Raw genomic sequence first — 19,548 nt, 5'->3', positions numbered from 1 at the left:
AATGACCATGACAGCTAGGTCTGGGCCAGACTGTAGGCAGGAGTGAGGAATTTCATTCTGGTCTCCCACATGGATCACAGGGGCCCAAGTACTTGGGCCATTTTCTGCTGCCTTCCCAGGCACATTAGCGGGAAGCTGGAACAGTATCAGAGCAGCCAGAACTCAAACCAGAGCTCTGATATGGGATGCCAGGGTTCCCTAAATTCTGTTATTGTTGCGCATTTTACCAGCTCTTTAATCCATGAATCAATTCATTTCTAAACATGTATTTGTTAGCTGTTACTCTGTTAAGCCTTTGGAATTTATGTTTCAAAAATGTTGCTTTTGCAATGACTGACGTTAGAATTTTCGAGACTTTTCCTGCGACCTAATGTGTTGTCAATTTTTAGAACTTCTGCATGTGTCCTAGAAATAAAGGCGTATTCTCTGTGGGACCCACAGTTATACACATATATATTCAATCAAGCTTACATTAACATTTCCAAAAGAAGTCATGACTAATTTCATTTACTGAGCATAATTATGGTTTATTTAACCTTCGACTTAGTACAGAATTGAGAATCTTTCAGTTGGATAAATCTCCAATAATCCTAGAAGACATTATTATCCCCTTTTTGTCAAAGCAAAACTTCACGCTCAAAAGATAGCTTGTTCAAATTCCACAGCAGGTGAATAGTTGGAATGTGAACTTTGATCTGCAGTGTTTACAATTCAGGTCTTCTATCACAGAAAGCTCAGCTTTCCTGTATTCCACCTTTTTTCTCATTCCTCCATATCTACCGGGATACTGGGTCTTTTGAATTTTACACCCCAAAACATTCTATTAGCCATCTCCTTTAACTACCAGCTTCACTGAAACCAGCAAAAAATATAAACGTTAGTGATAAAAATGCCACTAGTATACAGTGTTAACGAAAGGTGCATGACCTTTCACCCACAGGACTTCACTTCCTGCCTAAACAGAAGACAGATCTTACAAATTAGCAAATTTGTTCTTAGAATTTATATAATATATTCACACTCCCAGATCGTAAGCTTCAGTTCCAGTTTCCTGCAAGTTAGGACTCTAAAGCCCTGGGTTTAAAGAAAATACTGCTTTTAGAATTAAGTTTTAAAATGTCATTATTCAGTCCAAAAGATCAGACTGAAGCCAGGCTCCAAGTGGGGAACGGCAGTCCCAGGACCACCTCATCCAACTCAACTAGCAAACGGGACAGCTGGAACCCATGGCTTCAGGATCCGGGAATCAGAGCAGCACACAGGATCAGAGCGGGCATCCACAGCCCAGAGCTGCCAGCCTCCGCCGCCTCAAGGAGCCCTCCACGCCCGGCGTCCCGGCCTTCAACAGGCTCCCTTCGCACACTGGGACGCCGGCTGTCCCCGCCACGCAGCGCGAAAGGCAAGGTCCTGAGCGGGGAACCAGGAGCCCACCCAGGACCCGAGGAGAGAGCAGGGAGCACCGATTCATTTCCGCTGGAGCCCACGGCCGGCGGATACCTGTACTGTGTGACGGTCAGCGGGGCCGCGGGCTCGGCCCCGAAGCCAGGCAGGTGCCGGTTAAGGTAGGTCTCCAGGGACTGGAGGTCGAACCGGTGCTGAGGCAGCACCTCGACCGTATCGGGCTCATGGGCGGCTCCAGCCTCCATGACTGCTCGTCGCCAGCGCAGTGTACTCTGAGGGACTCGGAACCCTAGGTTTTGAGAGAGCGGCCGAGTCCCCGTGGGCGGAGCTACAGCCGCGATCGGAGGCGGGGCCTGGCTCAGCCTATAACACGCACCCACGACCCCGTTGCCAGGCAACGGGGGGAGCTTGAGCTCAGGTCTGGAAGTGTGGAAAACGCACCGTGTATATTCGAATTAAAATTTTCCAGACGAGTTAGCGATCTCTGTTTTAAAGAAACCAGAGCTCCTGTAGTCGCTACGGGCAACACTGCAGAGGTGTCTCCCACTCGCACCGGCAGGCGGAAGACCCACGGGGTCCGTCTCAGAAAAGGGCCCGGCAGGGCCTCGAGCCCAGGAATAACAGATCCTGGCGTTTTCGCGGCCTCCAGCTCAGCGCCCAGTCGCAGGCTGCTGGCCCAGGGCACGGATAACAGGGGCCTGCTGCGGCCTGGCTGGGCAGAGCCAGCGACGACGGAGGCCGGCTCCCGCCGCGGCGAGTGAGGGCCGCGACGCCCCGGAAGCGTGCGGTGGCGGCTGGACGACGTGGCGGGCCGTGAGGCGCCGGGCGCTTCCGCGGGCTTGCGCGAGCTGGGCGGCGGCCGGCTGCGTGGTCGCGTGCGGCTCCAGCCATGGCCGAGTCTGTGGAGCGGCTGCAGCAGCGGGTGCAGGAGCTGGAGCGCGAACTGGCCCAGGAGAGAAGCCGGCGCGTCCTTGGGGGCGGCGACGGGGCGGGCGGTCGGGCCCGGATCGAGAAGATGAGTCCCGAAGTGGTAGATTCCAATCCCTACAGGTGAGCTGCGCCGGGAGAGCGGCCCAGAACCCCTGTGGTCCGGAGGGCTTGTCCCCATCCCGCCTCGAGGGGGCTCCCGCCGCTCTTCTCTGGTCGGGAGTCCCCGTCGCAGACGGGACGGACTGCTCAGAAGATGCCCTTTGTCTTCTCCGAAAAGCCCGAGTGACTCAGCCGTCCCGGGGCCTCTGAGGGCCGTTGTCCAGATCCCCATAGCCCTCTGGCCTGTTCCTTCCGCGGGAGACATGAACTGTAACACCTGCTACGTGTCACCCTCGAGTTTCCTAAAGGTTTATCAACGCATGTTAAACGGGGCGCGGTTAGCCCTAATCCCAGATGTTAGCGTGCTCCTTGAGGGCCCAGACGGTGCGACCTCACCAGGCCCGCCGGCCCCTCTCCTTGCTGCTTTCCTGAAAGGCTTCTCGATTCAGCAGGTGGAATACAGTGCAGTGGTTGAGGGAAGGACTTTGCGGACCGACTGCTCCCACTCAGATCCTGAGTACGTTTAAGCAGTTCTGAACCTCTCCAAGTATTTCGTACCTGCAAAATGGGGGTCACAGTAATAGCCACCTGTTAGAGCTGTGGGGGTCGAAAAAGGCAGTACGTATGGAATGCCGTTTGTACATGGTGAGCCTTGTTAGACTATCGCCCAGTGCACCTGGCAGCAAGCAGTAGTTGAGCTCTCACTGTGTGCGAAGCACATTACAGGCATGTCTTCTCACCACAACTCTGAGACTGCTACTATTGTACCCTCATTAAAATTTTATTTATTTGAAAGGCAGAGACACTGGGACAGAAAAAAGGAGCGATCTTCCCATCTTGCTGGTTCATTCCCCAGCTGCAATAGCCAGGGCTGAACCAGGCCAAAGTCTGGAGCCCAGAACTCAGTGTCCCACGTGGGTGACAAGGACCCAAGTATTTGAACCATCACCTGCTGCCTCCCAGGGTGCACATTAGCATAAGCTGAAATTGGAAGCAGAGCTGGGACTGGAACCCAGGCATACCTGTGTGGGATGCAGTCCTCCCAAGCCTCTTCTTAACTGCCCCATTACATAGGTGGGAGCTGTGTCAGATCAGAGATATAGAAGTAAGTAATAGGCCGGCGCCGCGGCTCACTAGGCTAATTCTCCGCCTTGCAGCGCCGGCACACCGGGTTCTAGTCCCGGTCGGGGCGCCAGATTCTGTCCCGGTTGTCCCTCTTCCAGGCCAGCTCTCTGCTGTGGCCCGGGAGGGCAGTGGAGGATGGCCCAAGTCCTTGGACCCTGCACCCCATGGGAGACCAGGAAAAAGCACCTGGCTCCTGGCTTCGGATCAGCGCAATGCAGGCCTCAGCGCGCCGGCCACGGCGGCCATTGGAGGGTGAACCAATGGCAAAGGAAGACCTTTCTCTCTGTCTCTCTCTGCCTGTCAAAAAAAAAAAAAAAAAAAAGGAAAAGAAAAGAAAAAGGTTATAGGGGCTGGCGCATGGCTTACTTGGTTAATCCTCCCCCTGAGGCGCTGGCATCCCATATGGGCACCGGGTTCTAGTCCCGGTTGCTCCTCTTCCAGTCCAGCTCTTTGCTGTGGCCCGGGAGGGCAGCGGAGGATGACCCCAGTGCTTGGGCCCCTGCACCCTCATGGGAGACCAGGAGGAAGCACCCGGCTCCTGGCTTCGGATTGGCATAGCTCCAGCCATAGCGGCCATTTGGGAGGTGAACCAATGGAAGGAAGACCTTTCTCTCTATCTCTCTCTCACTGTCTAATTCTATCTGTCAAATAAATTTAAAAAAAGAAAAAGCTTTTAGTGATGACATACAAAGCCTCAGTGGAAGTGAGGAATTCACTCTTTTAACTGCAAAGCCAATTTGGAAATGAAATGAAAATTTTTAGAGGTTGAATAAGTGTGAACTGATAACTGTAATCAGAAGTGGTGGAAACTGTTCCATCTGGCATCTTTAAACATTTCTGTTTTACAAATGAAGACTGAAATTTTCCTTCCAAGAATGAAGACTAAAGGAATGAAAGGAATGTGGGTTATATATTTAAAGTTATATATCAGATATTATTTTAATCTGACAGTATGTAATCACAAAACTTTTCAGAACTCAGTGGAAACACTTAATATTTTCTAACTAGTTTGCACTATTTGTCTTTACTAAAATTCCTGTCTAGGAGATGTCAGTTGACACCCCAGGCTGGTCTTTTTCCCTCCGGAGCTTAATAAGTGAATGAGATAGGTAAACATGTGGTTGCAAGTACAGGTATTAAGAATGACAAGGAAGGTACAAGGTGATCAAAAAATATAGGAAGTGAGTTCATGTGTGTTCAACACCATCTTTTTTTTTTTTTTAATTTATTTTATTTATTTGAAAGAGTTACAGAGAGAGGTAGAGACAGAGAGAGATGTCTTCCTCTGGTTCACTCCCTAGATGGCCATAACAGCCGGAGCTGCACCGAGCTGAAGCCAAGAGCCAGGAGCTTCTTCCTGGCCTCCCACGTGGGTGCAGAGGCCTAAGGACTTGGGTCACCTTCTTCTGCTTTCCCAGGCCACAGCAGAGAGCTGGATTGGAGGAGGAGTAGCTGGGACTAGAACCAGTGCCTATATGGGATGCCAGCACTTCAGGCCAGGGCTTTAACCTGCTGCACCACAGTACCAGCCCCGCAACACCATCTTAATTGCATCAAGTGATAGAAAAAGCAATACAAGGGGACTTCAAAAGATTTGTGGAAAAGAAGTAAAAGATGTTTCCTTTGGTGCAAAAAGAAATTGTAAGTCATACATACAAGGGGTGTTGAAAAAGGTCCTGGAAAGTGTGTATTATGAAGAAACTATGCATGGATTTCAAACAAATTTGAACATAATAAATTCTAATTCCATTTTTCCATGAACTTATTGAAATGCCCTCATATAGAGCCTCTGAACTTCAAAAGCCTTTTAATTTGGGAGATCCATCTGGGATCCTGGCTGTGCAGGGGGAGGCTTAGCCTCCACAGCATTAAGTCTCAATCTTGGCTGCACATTAGAACGTACATGGGCCTTCAACAAAAAGGAAGTCATTTTTCCCCGGCTCCCCGTCGGAGTGTGCTTGAACATCAGTGTTTTCAAAGCTACCCAGGTAATTCTTTCTAATGAAGGCCTACTGAAGGATTCCTGTCCTGTTAAGGATTCCTGTCCTGGTTAAGTTTCAGTGTTTCTGTGATGATTACTGTTCACTAAAAGACTGTAAGCTTTAACACATTGTTTTCTTTGTTTTAAGCCGCCTGATGGCATTGAAACGAATGGGAATTGTGAGTGACTATGAGGTATGATAAACCTTTTTCAAGTTTTTAAAGATTATTTCAGTAAATGAGAATAATTTCTGGTGACCTGTTTGATGAGAAGTTATTAACAAACACATATGAAATTCTGTTCCTTCACAGAAAATCCGGACCTTTGCTGTAGCAATAGTAGGTGTTGGTGGAGTCGGGAGTGTGACTGCAGAGATGCTGACAAGATGTGGCATTGGTAAGGTAAAACATTTCTCTTTGCCTATCACAAAAGGAACAAGTCACCCTGGAGTAAATCAGGTACAAATTAGGACCTTTTTTTTCCTCATTGCTACTGGTCTGTTAATTTATGCTGTATGTATTCATATTGTTGTTTCTACCATATCCCTACCCAAACAAATGCCAATATTAGTGTTGATTATATAACGACTATCTAATTGTGTTCAGGAACTTTTTTGTTTGGAGTAATATGAGCAATCTGGGCCTAACTGTTTTAGATTTAGAAACTTGGCCTTACAGTAGCAGACCGGACGATTGATGAAGTGTGTGAAAGATTGAAACATCTAACATTTTGTTGAAAATGTGCTTACACCAGACAGACTAGAAAGCAAGCATATTTTTCTTACTCTAAAATTTGAACTAGACAATGCTCTGGACTTCTTTTGAAGCTCAAACTTTTTTAAACTTTTTTCTAGAGTTGATTTGGTTTGTAGATAGGAAAAGTAGCTTTCTTAAACAGAATATAATCTAGTAATCTGAGATTTATGAAGCCAGGGTCTATGATGTTAGATCTCAATGTGTAGTCAAGTTTGTAAACTAAGAACCATGCAGGTAAGTTTCAGGCACTCTTTATTCAATTTGTAAAACAGATAAATCTGAAGCTAAATCATGGGGTCCAGAGCTCTCATCTTAACCCTGAAGGTATCTGGAACCCTTTCAAAGTATCTGGGGTGTGGTCATTGGTGTGGCAGTTAAGTCTCCACTTGGGACGCCCACCTGTATCAGAGTGCCTGGATTCAATTCCCAGCTCCACTTCTGATTCTAGGGTGCTGCTAATATGTATCCTAGAAGTCAGCAGGTGATGGTCCAAATAAGAGATGTGGATTGAGTTCCAGGTCTCTGGCTTCACACTGTTGTCTGAATTCCCCAGTTGTTGTGGACATTTGGGGAGTGAACCAGAAGTGGAAGAGATTCACCCATGATTCAACACCATCCATTCTCAAGTTCGGTATTTCTTACATCTTATTCGTGAACAAGCTATGAAACTCAAATTTTGCTTGGCCTGACCTAATTAAATATTTGTTGAATAAACTTAAACCATGTTTTGGAGTAGAGTTAGAAAATGATCATAGATGGTATAAGTGAGGTCTTTATTAACCCTAAGTGTTAAGGGTTATCTGATGTTGTTATGGTCTGGCTTAAGTTTTTTGTTTTTTAGTTTCTAGATTGAGAAGAAAATCCAATTTTTGTTTTTATTTTTAAAATTAGCTTGCTGAGAATTGCATTACAAGTTCACTGAATATTAAATCAGGAACCTTGGAAATCCCTAGTTTTAACATGGTCTTCCTGATAAGAAATGTGATCTTACTGTTTAAAATTGTTTGGTAATTTTATTTGGAATAATGTTTTAGCCAGGGCATTGTGTCATGTAGTGCCATACTCACAGAAGGAGTCAGGTTATACTACAATTTTAAGTTTACAGCATTTGTCTGTATCTTATATAAAGATTCATTCATCCAACAAATTCTTAGCTTTTAACAACAGATTGGTATGGGTAGGATTTGGGCACAAATTCTAGAAACCGATGGAACAGAACGTTAAGTTCTCAGTGAGTCATGTTAGAGGCAGCACAGCATTTTTTAGAGTGCAGATGCTGGACTGAGAATGCCTGAATGTGGTGCTGTTCTCACTTGATAGTAGCTGAGTGGCCATCAGGCACGTGCCCTAGTTGCCTCATCTTCAAAATGAGGATAATAAATAATAATACTGCGCATTTACCTCACGTGTGCATTACGTGAACCCAGTTGTTCCAGCAGATGTGTAAAGTCCACTGGGTTAGTCTTTGATATTTTTGGTTTTATGCTATGGTTTTCATTGAAATACCACTATTTTCATTTTAGTTGCTACTCTTTGACTATGACAAGGTGGAACTGGCCAATATGAATAGACTTTTCTTCCAGCCTCATCAAGCAGGATTAAGTAAAGTTCAAGCAGCAGAACATACTTTGAGGTAAATGGAATAACAAAGATCATATTCAGTGGATTCTTATTTTGTGTACTTGGTATGAATTAAATACAATGGGCCTGAATTTTTTTATATAAAAAATTGAGATACCATTTATACAGAGAATTCCCTTACTTTTTGCACATTGGTTGACAAGCTCTTTTTTTTTTTTTTTAAGATTTATTTATTTATTCGAAAGAGTTCGAGAGGAGGAGAGGTAGATCTTTCATCTGCTGGTTCAATCCCCAAATGGCTGCAATGGCCCAGGATGAGCCAGGCTGAAGCCAGGAGCTATCCATCTGGGTCTCCAACATGGGTGCAGGTGCACAAGCACTTGGGCCATCTTCCACTGCTTTCCCAGGCGTGTTAGCAGGAAGCTGGAATGGAAGTGGAACACCCAGGACTCAAACCAGCACCCGTATGGGATGCTTGTGTCACAGGCAACACTTTATTCACTACGCTGCATTGCCAGCCTCTGACAAAAGTTTTCCTTATGAAGCTAGATGCTAGATGCTTTAGTCTTTGAGGGCCATAGGGTTTCTGTTGCAAGTGTCCAGCATGGTGCTGTAATGTGATTGTAGCCATAGATAACACAAAAATGAATGAGCATGTCTGTGCCCCAATAGAATTTTATTTTTAGATTCCAAAATTTAAATTTCATCTAATTTTTATATATGATGAAATAGTTTCTCTTTTGATTTTACTCTCAACCTTTTAAAAATGTAAAAGCCATTCTTAGCATGAAAATTGCACAAAAACAGGCACTAGACCAAATCTGGCCCACAGGCAAGCTTGTCAATCCCTGCTCTAGGAACTTTCTCTGTGGCCCAAACACACTTCTGCTGAATTGAATAAGGAACAAAGAAGTTCTTTTGCCAGAAAGAGTCAGAGCTACCTGAAGTGGTGCAGGTTTAATTCCCTGCATGTAAATTGATTGACCTGAGTTAGCATGGGAAACTTTTTTTTTTTTTTTTTAAGATTTATTTATTTGGAAGTCAGAGGTACAGAGAGAGAGAGAGGAAGAGACAGACACGTCTTCCATCTGCTGTTTTACTCCTGACACAGCTGCAATGGCCAGGGCTGGGCCAGGCTGAAGCCAGGATCCTGGAGCTTTTTCCAGGTCTCCCACATGGCTGCAGAGTCCCAAGCACTTGGGCCAGCTTCTGCTTTCCCTAGCACATTAGCAGAGAGCTGGATCATAAGCAGAGCAGCCAGGACTCAAACCAGTGTCCATGTGGGATGCTGGCACTGCAGATGGCAGCTTAAGCTGCTGCACCACAGCACTTACCTTTTTATACCTTTTTTTTTTTTTCAAGATTTTATTTATTTATTTGAAAGAGTTACAGAGAGAGGGAGAGAGAGAGAGAGACAGATAAAGATCTTCCATCCACTGGTTCATTTCCCAAATGGCCACAACGGCCCAGGGCTGGGTCAGACTAGAGCCAAAAGCCTCCTTTTCATCTCCGATATGGGTGCAGGAACCCAAGGACTTAGCTGTCTTCTTCTGCCTTCCCAGGTGCATTAGCAGGGAGCTGGATCAGAAGTGGAGCATCCAGGACTTGAACTGGTGTCCATATGGGATGCTGGCATTGCAGGGGTGGGAAGTTTTTATAAAATTCTTCCAACAATCTCCTCATTTTTGAACCTAGTCCTTAAGGACAAAGAGGCAGAAAGAGGACTTTAAATTTTCTTTGAATCACTTGAATTCCACTTCTTTAATGTACGTTCATTGTTCTTTAATTCTTTCAATCCTTTTTTCCATTTTTTTTTCTTATTATTTCTGCTGATAGTCTGTAATCATTCCCTTTTTCCCCCTTAGGAACATTAATCCTGATGTTCTTTTTGAAGTACACAACTACAATATAACCACAGTGGAAAACTTTCAACATTTCATGGATAGAATAAGGTAAAGTTTTTATTTATAGATATTTTGTACAATATCCAGGTCAGCTAAGCAAGCACTACTAGAAAATCTATTATTAGAAATCTTAATTCAGTGAATTGCCAGATTGATATATACCTTCCAGGTTTTTTTTTTTTTTTTTTTTTTTTACAGGTAGAGTGGATAGTGAGAGAAAGGGACAGAGAGAAAGGTCTTCCTTTGCTGTTGGTTCACCCTCCAATGGCCGCCGCGGCTGGCGCACTGCGCTGATCCAAAGGCAGGAGCCAGGTGCTTCTCCTGGTCTCCCATGGGGTGCAGGGCCCAAGCACTTGGGCCATCCTCCACTGCACTCCCGGGCCATAGCAGAGAGCTGGCCTGGAAGAGGGGCAAGCAGGACAGAATCCGGCGCCCCGACTGGGACTAGAACCCAGTGTGCCAGCGCCACAAGGTGGAGGATTAGCCTAGTGAGCCGTGGCGCCAGCCCTTATTTTGTTTTCAAAGATTTTATTTATTTATTTGAAAGGTAGAGTTACAAACAGAGAGGGAGAAAGAAATGTCTTCCATCCGCTGGTTCACTCCCCAAATGGCCGCAATGGCCAGAGCTGCGCCGATCCAAAGCCAGGATCCAAGAGCTTCTTCTGGGTCCCCCACACAAGGTGCAGGGCCCAAGCACCTGGGCCATCTTCTGCTTTTCCAGGCCATCAGCAGAGAGCTGGATCAGAACAGAAGCAGCCAGGACTAGAACCAGTGCCTATATGGGTTGCTGGCACTGCCGGCAGAGGATTAACCTACTACTTTGCCACAGTGCCAGCCCCTACCTTCCTGTTTTTAAAAATAGTATTCTTTGTATAATTTTTATGTATTAGGAGCTAAGTAAAAGGTGAACAGTTGACATAGCAGTTAAGATGCTGTTCTAGATCATTTCACATCAGAGTGCTTGGGTTCAATTCCTGCCTCTACTCTGATTCTAGCTTTCTGCCTGTGCAAACCCTAGAAGGCAGTAGTGATGACTCAAATAGTTGAGTTCCCTTCCTGCTCCTGGCTTTGGCCCTCTGACCATTGTGGGCAGCTGGGGAGTGAACCAGTGGGTGGGAGCTCTGTCTACCCCTCTTTGCCACTCTACAACAGCAACAGAAGTATATATTGTCCAAGACAGACAACCTAAAAAAGTTAAAAATGAGGGGAAAATCCTTGAAAATTCAGTGATGTAATGAGGAATTCCATGTTCTAGACTATATTTCTATGTGAAACAGTATTCTTCAGACTGTCAGAACACTACTGAAATAATGAATTGCATTCAGTTAGCTTTTATTACATTTCTGTTTGTAGGAAAGCATGACTTAAGTCTGTGAAAGCTGATGAGGGAAAGGTAACTGTTGTGAACAGACTGTACTCCTTCCCCCTTGCACTGCCTGGACAAGTGCTGCCCCAGGACCACTGATAGTCACTCATACACAGTGTCTGCAAGGTCTTTACTGTTAAGTGCTGTTATAATTACATTCTGACATTTAATGAGGAAAGAAATAAAGTCTAATTACAATGTATTTTCTGTCTTTTTTTTAAAAAAACATATTTCCTTTCTTTGACCAGTAATGGCGGATTAGAAGAAGGAAAACCTGTTGATCTAGTTCTTAGCTGTGTGGACAATTTTGAAGCTCGAATGACAATAAATACAGTGAGTATTCCTGTTGTGTAAGGCATTATACTCATGGATTTATCTATTATATTGCTATCAATATGATATTCTAAAAGCCCCATTCTAAAAAATACTTCTGAATTTAAACTCTTTCATGTTCTCTTAACCCACATTTAAAATTTAGTCTATGGGGTTGGTGTTATGGTGTAGCAAGTAAAGCCACCGCCTGTGATGCCGGCATCACTTAAGGTTGCTGGTTCAAGTCCTGGCTGCTCCACCTCTGATCCAGCTCCCTACTAATGGCCCAGGAAAAGCAGCAGAACATGGCCCAAGTGCTTGAGCCCCTGCTGCCCACGTGGGAGACCCAGAAGAAGCTCCTGGCTCTTGGCTTTGGCAAGGGTTCAGCCCTGGGTGTTGTGGCTGTCTAGGGAGTGAACCAGTAGATAGAAGATCTGTCCCTTCCTCTTTGTGTAACTCTTTCAAAATAAATAAATAAATCTTTAAATAAAATAAAATAAAATTTATTCTAATAATTGTGGACTGTCTAGCCTTGCTAGACATTACATACATTACAGTATTCTACTTTCTTTTTACCAGTATAGAAAACCATAAGCCAGCAAATCCTTATAATGTATTGTTTTTAAAGTAAATTAATATTTTGTAGCACTTATTCTTGGTTAGCGTTGCTTTTAACTTTTGTTGCTTTATCTTCTAAATGTCTAAATGTATGTAAATTGCTTAAAGATGGTTTCTCAAAAATAAATGTTTTCTTTTGAATATTTGTTTTAAACTTTCTTGGCATATTGTTGTCTCTCAGATATTTTTTGAAGTGAATTTTTAAATTCATCTGACAAGAAATCCAATAAGCTATGATTTAGTTTAATAAATACTGTCTTGAATAGTCAGTTTATTTTTTCTTCTGTTTTTTAAAGACTTATTTATTAGAAATGCAGTTACAGAGAAAGAAGGTGAGAGAGAGACAGAGATCCTCTATCTGCTAGTTCATTTCCCAAATGGCTGCTTCAGCCTGGCCTAGGCCAAAGCCAGGAGTTTCCTCTGGGTCTCCCATGTGGGTTTCAGGGACCTAGGGACTTGTGCCATCTTCCACTGCTCTCCCAGGCACAACAGCTGGGAGCTGGATTGGAATTGGAGCTCATGTGGTACCAGAACTACAGGTGGCAGCCTCGCCCACTGCACAACACCACCAGCTTCCATTTTACTCTCTAAGTAGAATGTGGTGCATGCCAACGAATGCCATATTTACAGCTTTCCTCTTTTATTCTGGTCAGCTAAAGCCCTCAGTTTTTATGAAAAGATTTTATAGTAAATTAATTTCTGTCCTTTTTATTTATAAGGCTTGTAATGAACTTGGACAAACATGGATGGAATCTGGGGTCAGTGAAAATGCAGTTTCTGGGCACATACAGCTCATCATTCCTGGAGAATCAGCTTGCTTTGCGGTATGCATTATTTGGGATTGTTTTACTGTTAGGTAGTTGAGTTCCAGGGACATTGAAAATATATTACAATTAAAGGAAAACTTCAGTGAGATTGAATACTATTTGGAACATCTCATGCTTTTTGGCTATGTATTTTGAAATGTGTTTTCTTTATTTTTGTCTTATATAGTGTGCACCACCTCTTGTAGTTGCTGCAAATATCGATGAAAAAACTCTGAAACGAGAAGGTGTCTGTGCAGCTAGTCTTCCTACTACTATGGGAGTAGTGGCTGGGATCCTGGTACAAAATGTGTTAAAGTGAGTGAGGGCTAATTTTTCTGAATAGTCCTATATGCTTTTGATAAAAATGTTTCACAAAACATTTTAAAAATTGACATTACCAATAATTAGTGTTTTAGAATGTACATTGTGTTAAATATTTTATATATTTATATAATAAATGTTTTATAGATGTAAGTTACATATGTATATATTTTCATATGTGTGCTTTTATGTACAAGGGTACTTTAGTAAGTTCATGGTAGATGTATATTATGAAAAAAGTAGATTTCAAAATATTTTTGCATCAAAAAGTTAACTTTAAAATTTTTTATAAGGTTAAAAATTATTTGAGAGGCAGAGAGACAGAAAGATATAGATAAAGAGTTCAAATCTTATTGTTAATTTCCAAATGCCTAGAATGGCCAGAGCTGGGCCAAGCCAAAGCCAGGAGCTGGGAACTCAATAGTCTCCCATGTGGGTGGGAAGAACCCAATTATCTGGGCCATGACCAGCTGCCTACTAGGGTGTGCATTAGCAGAAAGCTGGAATTGAGAGCAGAGCTGGGACTGGAAGCCAGGCACTCTGATATGGGTTGGGGGCTTCCCAAGCAGCATTGTAACAGCTACAAATGCCTTCCCCTAAGTTCATGTTTTCATTCCACTGTCATGAACTTTTGAATATCTTTGCATATGTGTACTTTTAATTCACATATATAGCTAAATGTTAATTTTTCATAACACACGTGTATATTTATATATGAATGTCAGTTATCCCCTGCATTTAGAATCTTGCTAAATGGCACAGTGATACTTGTATGTTTACAAGTATTTTATGAAGCATTAATCAAATAATGCAAATCTCTGCAGGTTTAACTAGTGGATGGAGACTGAGGCATAGACATTTGTTTCCTTATTTAACATATCTTGTGATTAAACATTAATTAGGGTTAATACCTTTGCTATCCAAAAACAGGTATCTAGCAATTTCACTTTTTAACCATAGCTAAAAACAAGGAAAAAGGTTCCTTTGCAGGTAAAAAAAAATTTTAAGGTTTTTATTTATTTATTTGAAAAAGAGAGAGCGCTTCCATCTGCTGGTTCTCTCCCCAGATGGCCACAATGGCCACAGCTGGGCCAGGTTGAAGCCAGGAGCCGGGAGCTTCTTCCAGGTCTCTATGTGGATGGCAGGGGCCCAAATACTTGGACCATCTTCCATTGCTTTTTCCAGACAATCAGCAGGGAGCTAGATTGGAGGTGGAGCAACCAGGCCACAAACCAGTGCCCATATAGGATGCCAGCGTGGCAAGTGGCTGCTGTACCCACTATGCCACAATGCTGGCCCCTGCAGGTAAAATTTATGTAAAAGAGCTCATTTTATTAAAGTAGAACTGCTTTAGGTGTTTCCTTACTCAGACCATTTTTTCTCTCTCTTTACAATTTTAGTAAGCTTAGTTGTATTTCCTAAGCTTCCAATTTATCATAAGAACTGCAGAGTGTAAGTGGGCCCCCTGATACAGTGAGTGATGACAAAGCCATTGTAAAAAGCATACATAACAGACAGTCTAAGCCTATAGCCTATGCAGACTTCAGTAGGCCCTGCCTAAATGGAACACTTTGCAGGACAGTACCAAAAAGGAAAAAGTCTTCTCTTAGGGATGTCATATTTATCAAGCCCTCTATTGCTGGACATTTAGGATGCTTACAAGTTTATTAACAGTGCTGCAGAAAACAGCTCACATGTTTCTTTTTTTTTTTTTTTTTTTGACAGAGTATAGACAGTGAGAGAGAGAGAGAGAAAGGTCTTCCTTCGTTGGTTCACTCCCCAAAATGGCCGCCACGGCCAGTGCTGTGCCGATCCGAAGCCAGAAGCCAGGTGCTTCTCCTGGTCTCCCATGTGGGTGCAGGGGCCCAAGCACTTGGGCCGTCTTCCACTGCCCTCCCAGGCCACAGCAAAGAGCTGGACTGGAAGAGGAGCAACTGGGACTAGAACCCAGCGCCCATATGGGATGCCGGCGCCGCAGGCGGAGGATTAACCAAGTGAACCACGGCACCAGCCCCATGTTTCTTTGAGTACTGGATTTCTGTTTTAGAATGAATTTTTTAAGTGGGATTGAGTTTATGCAGTATTTATTTTGACAGATATTACTGCATTTCTCTTCTAAAACTCAGAAGGGGCATTTATTACAGAACATTTACCTCATAAATTTGAGTGTGACTAAAGCTTACTGGTTATTGTGTGCATTTGCATGATAGTGTAGGAGTACCTGTTCACCCATTCCTTTGATAACATTGGCTGTCGCCTAATTCTTCACCCTGTCAGTCTGATAAGCAAAAAAATAAATTAAAAAACAATGGAAGTTTCCTCTTAATTTAACATTTGTAAAAAGGGTTGAGGGCTAGTATTCTTTATCTTTCCTAGTTATAGGGAGCATGCATGTTACTAAAATCATGACCTAGTCCATCTCATTTTTTTAAAAATTTCATTATTTCCAGTACTTTCATGATTTTATTTAATTCTACTTTGATTTCTTTTTCTAGGTTTCTGTTAAAGTTTGGTACAGTTAGTTTTTACCTTGGATACAATGCAATGCAGGACTTTTTCCCTACAATGTCCATGAAGCCAAATCCACAGTGTGATGACAGAAATTGCAGGAAGCAGCAGGAAGAATATAAGGTGTGTGTCAATCTGTCAGAATGGATGAGGGATCCCATTACATAGATCAGTGATTTTGGGAATAGATCCAAACGGGTTTGGAATACAAGGTGAATGGATTCTAGATTTTTATATTTTTAATTTATTCACCACACTTAAAAATGGAAGTCTGTTCTTGTTTTTGGTGAGATAAAAAGCATGTCTGGATTCTTGAGTAACCAAGAATGAGTAAAAGCTGTGATGCTATTTGGTTTCTACAGAGAAAGGAAGCAGCACTGCCCAAGCAGGATGTCATTCAAGAAGAGGAGGAAATAATACATGAGGATAATGAATGGGGTAGGAATTCTTCTGTAAACTGAAGTGGCAGCATGAAACATTTTATGGCAGGGAATATTGTACAGATTTTGAATAATTACTGCTTGGTAATAAATTCATTAAAGGTTATAATAGGATAAACTTTAACTTTATAGGTATTGAGCTGGTATCGGAGGTTTCAGAAGAGGAACTGAAAAATTCTTCAGGTCCAGTTCCTGACCTACCTGAAGGAATTACAGTGGCATATACAGTTCCAAAACAGGTACCTCTAATAGCTGATTTACTTGTAAGTGAATGCCATGGAAGAGAAAATGTGTTTCACCTCCATCCTATTTTGTAATGTACTGTTTCTTGTTTTAGATATTTTTACACAATAGGCATTAAGATGTGAGAAAAGAGAAGGGTATTCAGTGTTCACATGGAGATATGCAGTTTGAAAATGTAGTTATAAAATGGTTTTGTGTACTCATTAATGGATCAAGTATAATAGATTTTTAAATTTGAGATGCACACAGAACAAGGAAGCTCCCATCTTGAGGTTTTACTCCTAAATGCCTGCAGCAGCCTCTGGCTGGGGCTGAAGCTTCAGGCCAAGAACTCTATCCAGGTCTCCTACATAAGGGAGGAACCCAATTACTTGAGCCATCACTGCTGGCCTCCCTTGGGATATGCATTAGCACACTGGGTGCCACTGAACATTTACTAAAGGAATTCAAGAACAGGGATCAGCCTCCATGACACCACCATCACGAGTCAGTGGAGAGGCCACTCCACCAATCGAGGTCCTCAGCCAGCTGTCTGTGAGCAGATGGCATCACTAATTCGCTGGCTCCGGCCTGGATTGGAGGCACTGGGAAGGGGGTGGGGCCTCACCCTCCAGGCTCCATAACACCCCATCCCTTACCCCAGCCAACTAGAAAACACCATGATGCAGCCAAGGTTGAGTCTTGTTGCTTTGTTGTATTATATACATCCAAAACGTGACAGTAAAATATTCCTCCATGTTACAGAAAAGATATTAAAGCTTTCTATTATTTACATTAAACAAGCAAACAAATCAAAAAAGCCACACTCTTCCTGACACAGCCTGGCCACTGGGAACGCTGTATCCCCATCCACATGACTAAGAACTTTTGCAGGAATGTGCAAACAGCCTCACACTGGAAACCTTGGGTCTGGCTGGAGTCACAGGGGCTGGGTGCTGGAGGGCAAACAGGAGAGGGGCAGGGGGTCCCAGACAGGAGACTGCAGCCTCTCTCCACAGGGTCCTCTCCCCAGACTGCCCCAGGGGTCCTTGTTGAGCTTGGCTATCCTTGTGTAGATAAAGCTGCGCTCAAGGTGGTGGCTATCCGCTCCCCCAACCCCAACCCCGGCCTCCAGGATCAGTGTGCAGCAAGTCAGTTTCCAGGGATACTGGGTGTGTCTGGGGGCTCCCTACATGCCTGGGAGCAGACAGGAGGACAGAGATGGCTCAGTGCCCCTAGCGCCAGCCACACTGCAGGCTGCCCTGATCTCTAGGGAGAAAATGTTAGTGAAAAACTAAAAGTACATTTCCCATTTTAAGATCTGAAAATTAGTTTCAAAAAGTCTCAAATATGTTCAGTGTATTAGTTTTGAGATTCTAAGACTGTACTGTTAATTCTTACGTTTAAAGTGAATTCAGTAAAGAGGGGGGTAGTCAGGCCTGGCAGGCAGTGCAGCTCAGGTGGCTGGGCAGGGGCCAAGGAAAGGAAAGGAAAAGGTGGCTCAAGTATTCTGTGTCACAAGAGGTGGGCTGGGGGTGCCCGGCCCCAGTCCAGGAGGCACCTCTCCACCTGGGGAGCCAGGGGGGAAGGATGGAGTTTGGCAGATGCCTTCAGTTCGGACTGGGGGAGGTCAGTAGTCTGATGGTGGCTAGAAGTCACTTGATCTTCAGTCCCACTTCATGTCATCTGCCTGTGGCTCTTGCCGGCCAGGGCCTGGATGAGGTCCTGCAGGCATCGCCAGAAGCCCAGCTTCTCCAGGGGATAGTTGAGCCAGCCTGTGGTGATGCAGAAGTAGTTTTACTGGGTGAGACGGGGTGGATGGAGGCCAGGACTGAACCCAGGTACTCCAGAGTAGGCATCTTAAACACAAGGCCAAATGCCCACCCAAGTAGAATAGATTTTAATTAAATGAAGGCATTTTTTATATTGATAGCTTTAGCCACAATTCCATTTAAAAACACTTAAGCACAGGTGCCAGTGTTAAAATTATTGCTTATAAATTAAAAAACTAGTAAGGAAAGAACTTTCTCCTAAAACTCAGAAGGGGCATTTATTACAGAACATTTACCTCATAAATTTGAGTGTGACTAAAGCTTACTGGTTATATTTACACTAAGAATTTCATATGGTTATTTTTTCCCTGTATTTGCCTCATTTGTTATTAGCAAGAAGATGCTGTACCTGCAGTAACAGTGGAAGATTCTGGTGAAAGCTTGGAGGAACTCATGGCCAAAATGAAGAATATGTAAATAATGGACTGGCTTGTATTCTGTTTCTGGTATTTAAGCCTATTCCCTTGAAATTAAAAATATTTTCCCTTAAACTAATAAAAATTAGGGCAACATTAACTGATGTATATAATCTTCACTGAATTGTTATACTCAACTGAAAATACTATTATCAAGCCCCCCCTTTCCAACTAAGTAACTCTCCCATAATGTTTCATTCTAGTAAGAAAACGCCAAGAGTCTACTGTGGGCAGTTATAAATTGAAAACAGCTGTTGAAATGTTTTAGCCTTTTGGAGTGGAAAAGACCAGTGTGACCCAGTGATCCCCTGTGGCCTTTTGCCTGAGGACAGAACAGTAAGGTAGGGCAAGCACAGCGGGGACAGAGGTGCACTCCACTGGCGCTGCTTGGAATTGCTACCCCTAACTTGACCAACAATGAATTTAAAAGTTAACCTATAAAAACATCCTCTCAAAGGTTTCCTGAAGGGAGACAAGTCTATAAATCCGTCCATTATTTATTCATATAAGACAAAGGCAAATAAAAGGCAGCTGTCTTCACAGATATTCAGATTGTATTTTATTGTGCAGACCCGAGTCCCTGTGCACTCCCGAAGGAGGCCTAAGTGTAGGCTGAGACTGCAGAGATCGCACCTGTCATACAGGGTCCCCCGAGACTTCACTTAAATTCAGTTCTCCAGGCAATAAGAGTGGCAAGGTTAGGTCTTCACAGTGGGCATAAAAGAAGAACTCTAAATTGCTTCTTCAGTGACTGAAGTATGTTTATTTGTTCACTAGAAGAGTATCATTTTCCATGATTGTGACCACAACCTGTAAACTGACAAACTTTTTCTTTGAAGTATTCCATACGAATAAGGCAGGCTAGAGATGCATCCTAGTGATTTGGAGACCAATAAATGACATGCAGGTGTATCCATTACCAGTCGGCTTT

At 43.6% G+C, this 19,548-nt stretch overlaps 2 protein-coding genes across 5 annotated transcripts in view; one reads left to right on the top strand and one right to left on the bottom strand.

Annotated features, from left to right (window-relative positions):
* Positions 1-1,972, bottom strand: part of ACAD11 (acyl-CoA dehydrogenase family member 11) — a 98,996-nt gene extending 97,024 nt beyond the window's left edge. Inside the window, exon 1 of one of the 2 annotated variants that reach the window (XM_070072812.1) lies at positions 1,843-1,972. Coding sequence is in view for 1 of the 2 variants with exons in the window: in XM_002716554.5 (XP_002716600.3) it covers positions 1,498-1,646 (149 nt within the window). In the remaining variant the exon portion in view is untranslated. Of the gene's footprint in view, positions 1-1,497 lie in introns of both variants that reach the window. The other variant, XM_002716554.5, reaches the window with a different exon arrangement.
* A 173-nt stretch (positions 1,973-2,145) lies between these two features.
* Positions 2,146-18,717, top strand: UBA5 (ubiquitin like modifier activating enzyme 5). 3 transcript variants are annotated; one of them, XM_051858999.2, is made up of 12 exons: positions 2,146-2,451; positions 5,685-5,730; positions 5,848-5,994; positions 7,815-7,924; positions 9,738-9,824; positions 11,391-11,475; positions 12,792-12,896; positions 13,066-13,193; positions 15,695-15,830; positions 16,070-16,145; positions 16,280-16,386; positions 18,535-18,717. In XM_051858999.2, exons 1-12 carry the CDS (start codon positions 2,291-2,293, stop codon positions 18,616-18,618), a joined length of 1,272 nt encoding a protein of 423 aa, XP_051714959.1. In that variant the 5' UTR covers positions 2,146-2,290; the 3' UTR covers positions 18,619-18,717. The 3 variants fall into 3 exon arrangements, with proteins under 3 accessions (XP_051714959.1, XP_051714960.1, XP_069928914.1); XM_051859000.2 differs by having other exon boundaries at positions 2,147-2,451; positions 5,848-5,937; XM_070072813.1 differs by having other exon boundaries at positions 2,237-2,451; positions 5,848-5,932.
* The last annotated feature ends 831 nt before the right edge of the window (positions 18,718-19,548 follow it).

This window comes from Oryctolagus cuniculus, chromosome 4 (assembly GCF_964237555.1).
Source record: "Oryctolagus cuniculus chromosome 4, mOryCun1.1, whole genome shotgun sequence".
NCBI lineage: Eukaryota > Metazoa > Chordata > Mammalia > Lagomorpha > Leporidae > Oryctolagus > Oryctolagus cuniculus.
The sequence above is the reverse complement of the archived record's forward strand: the minus strand, read 5'-3'. Positions and strand labels throughout refer to the sequence as shown.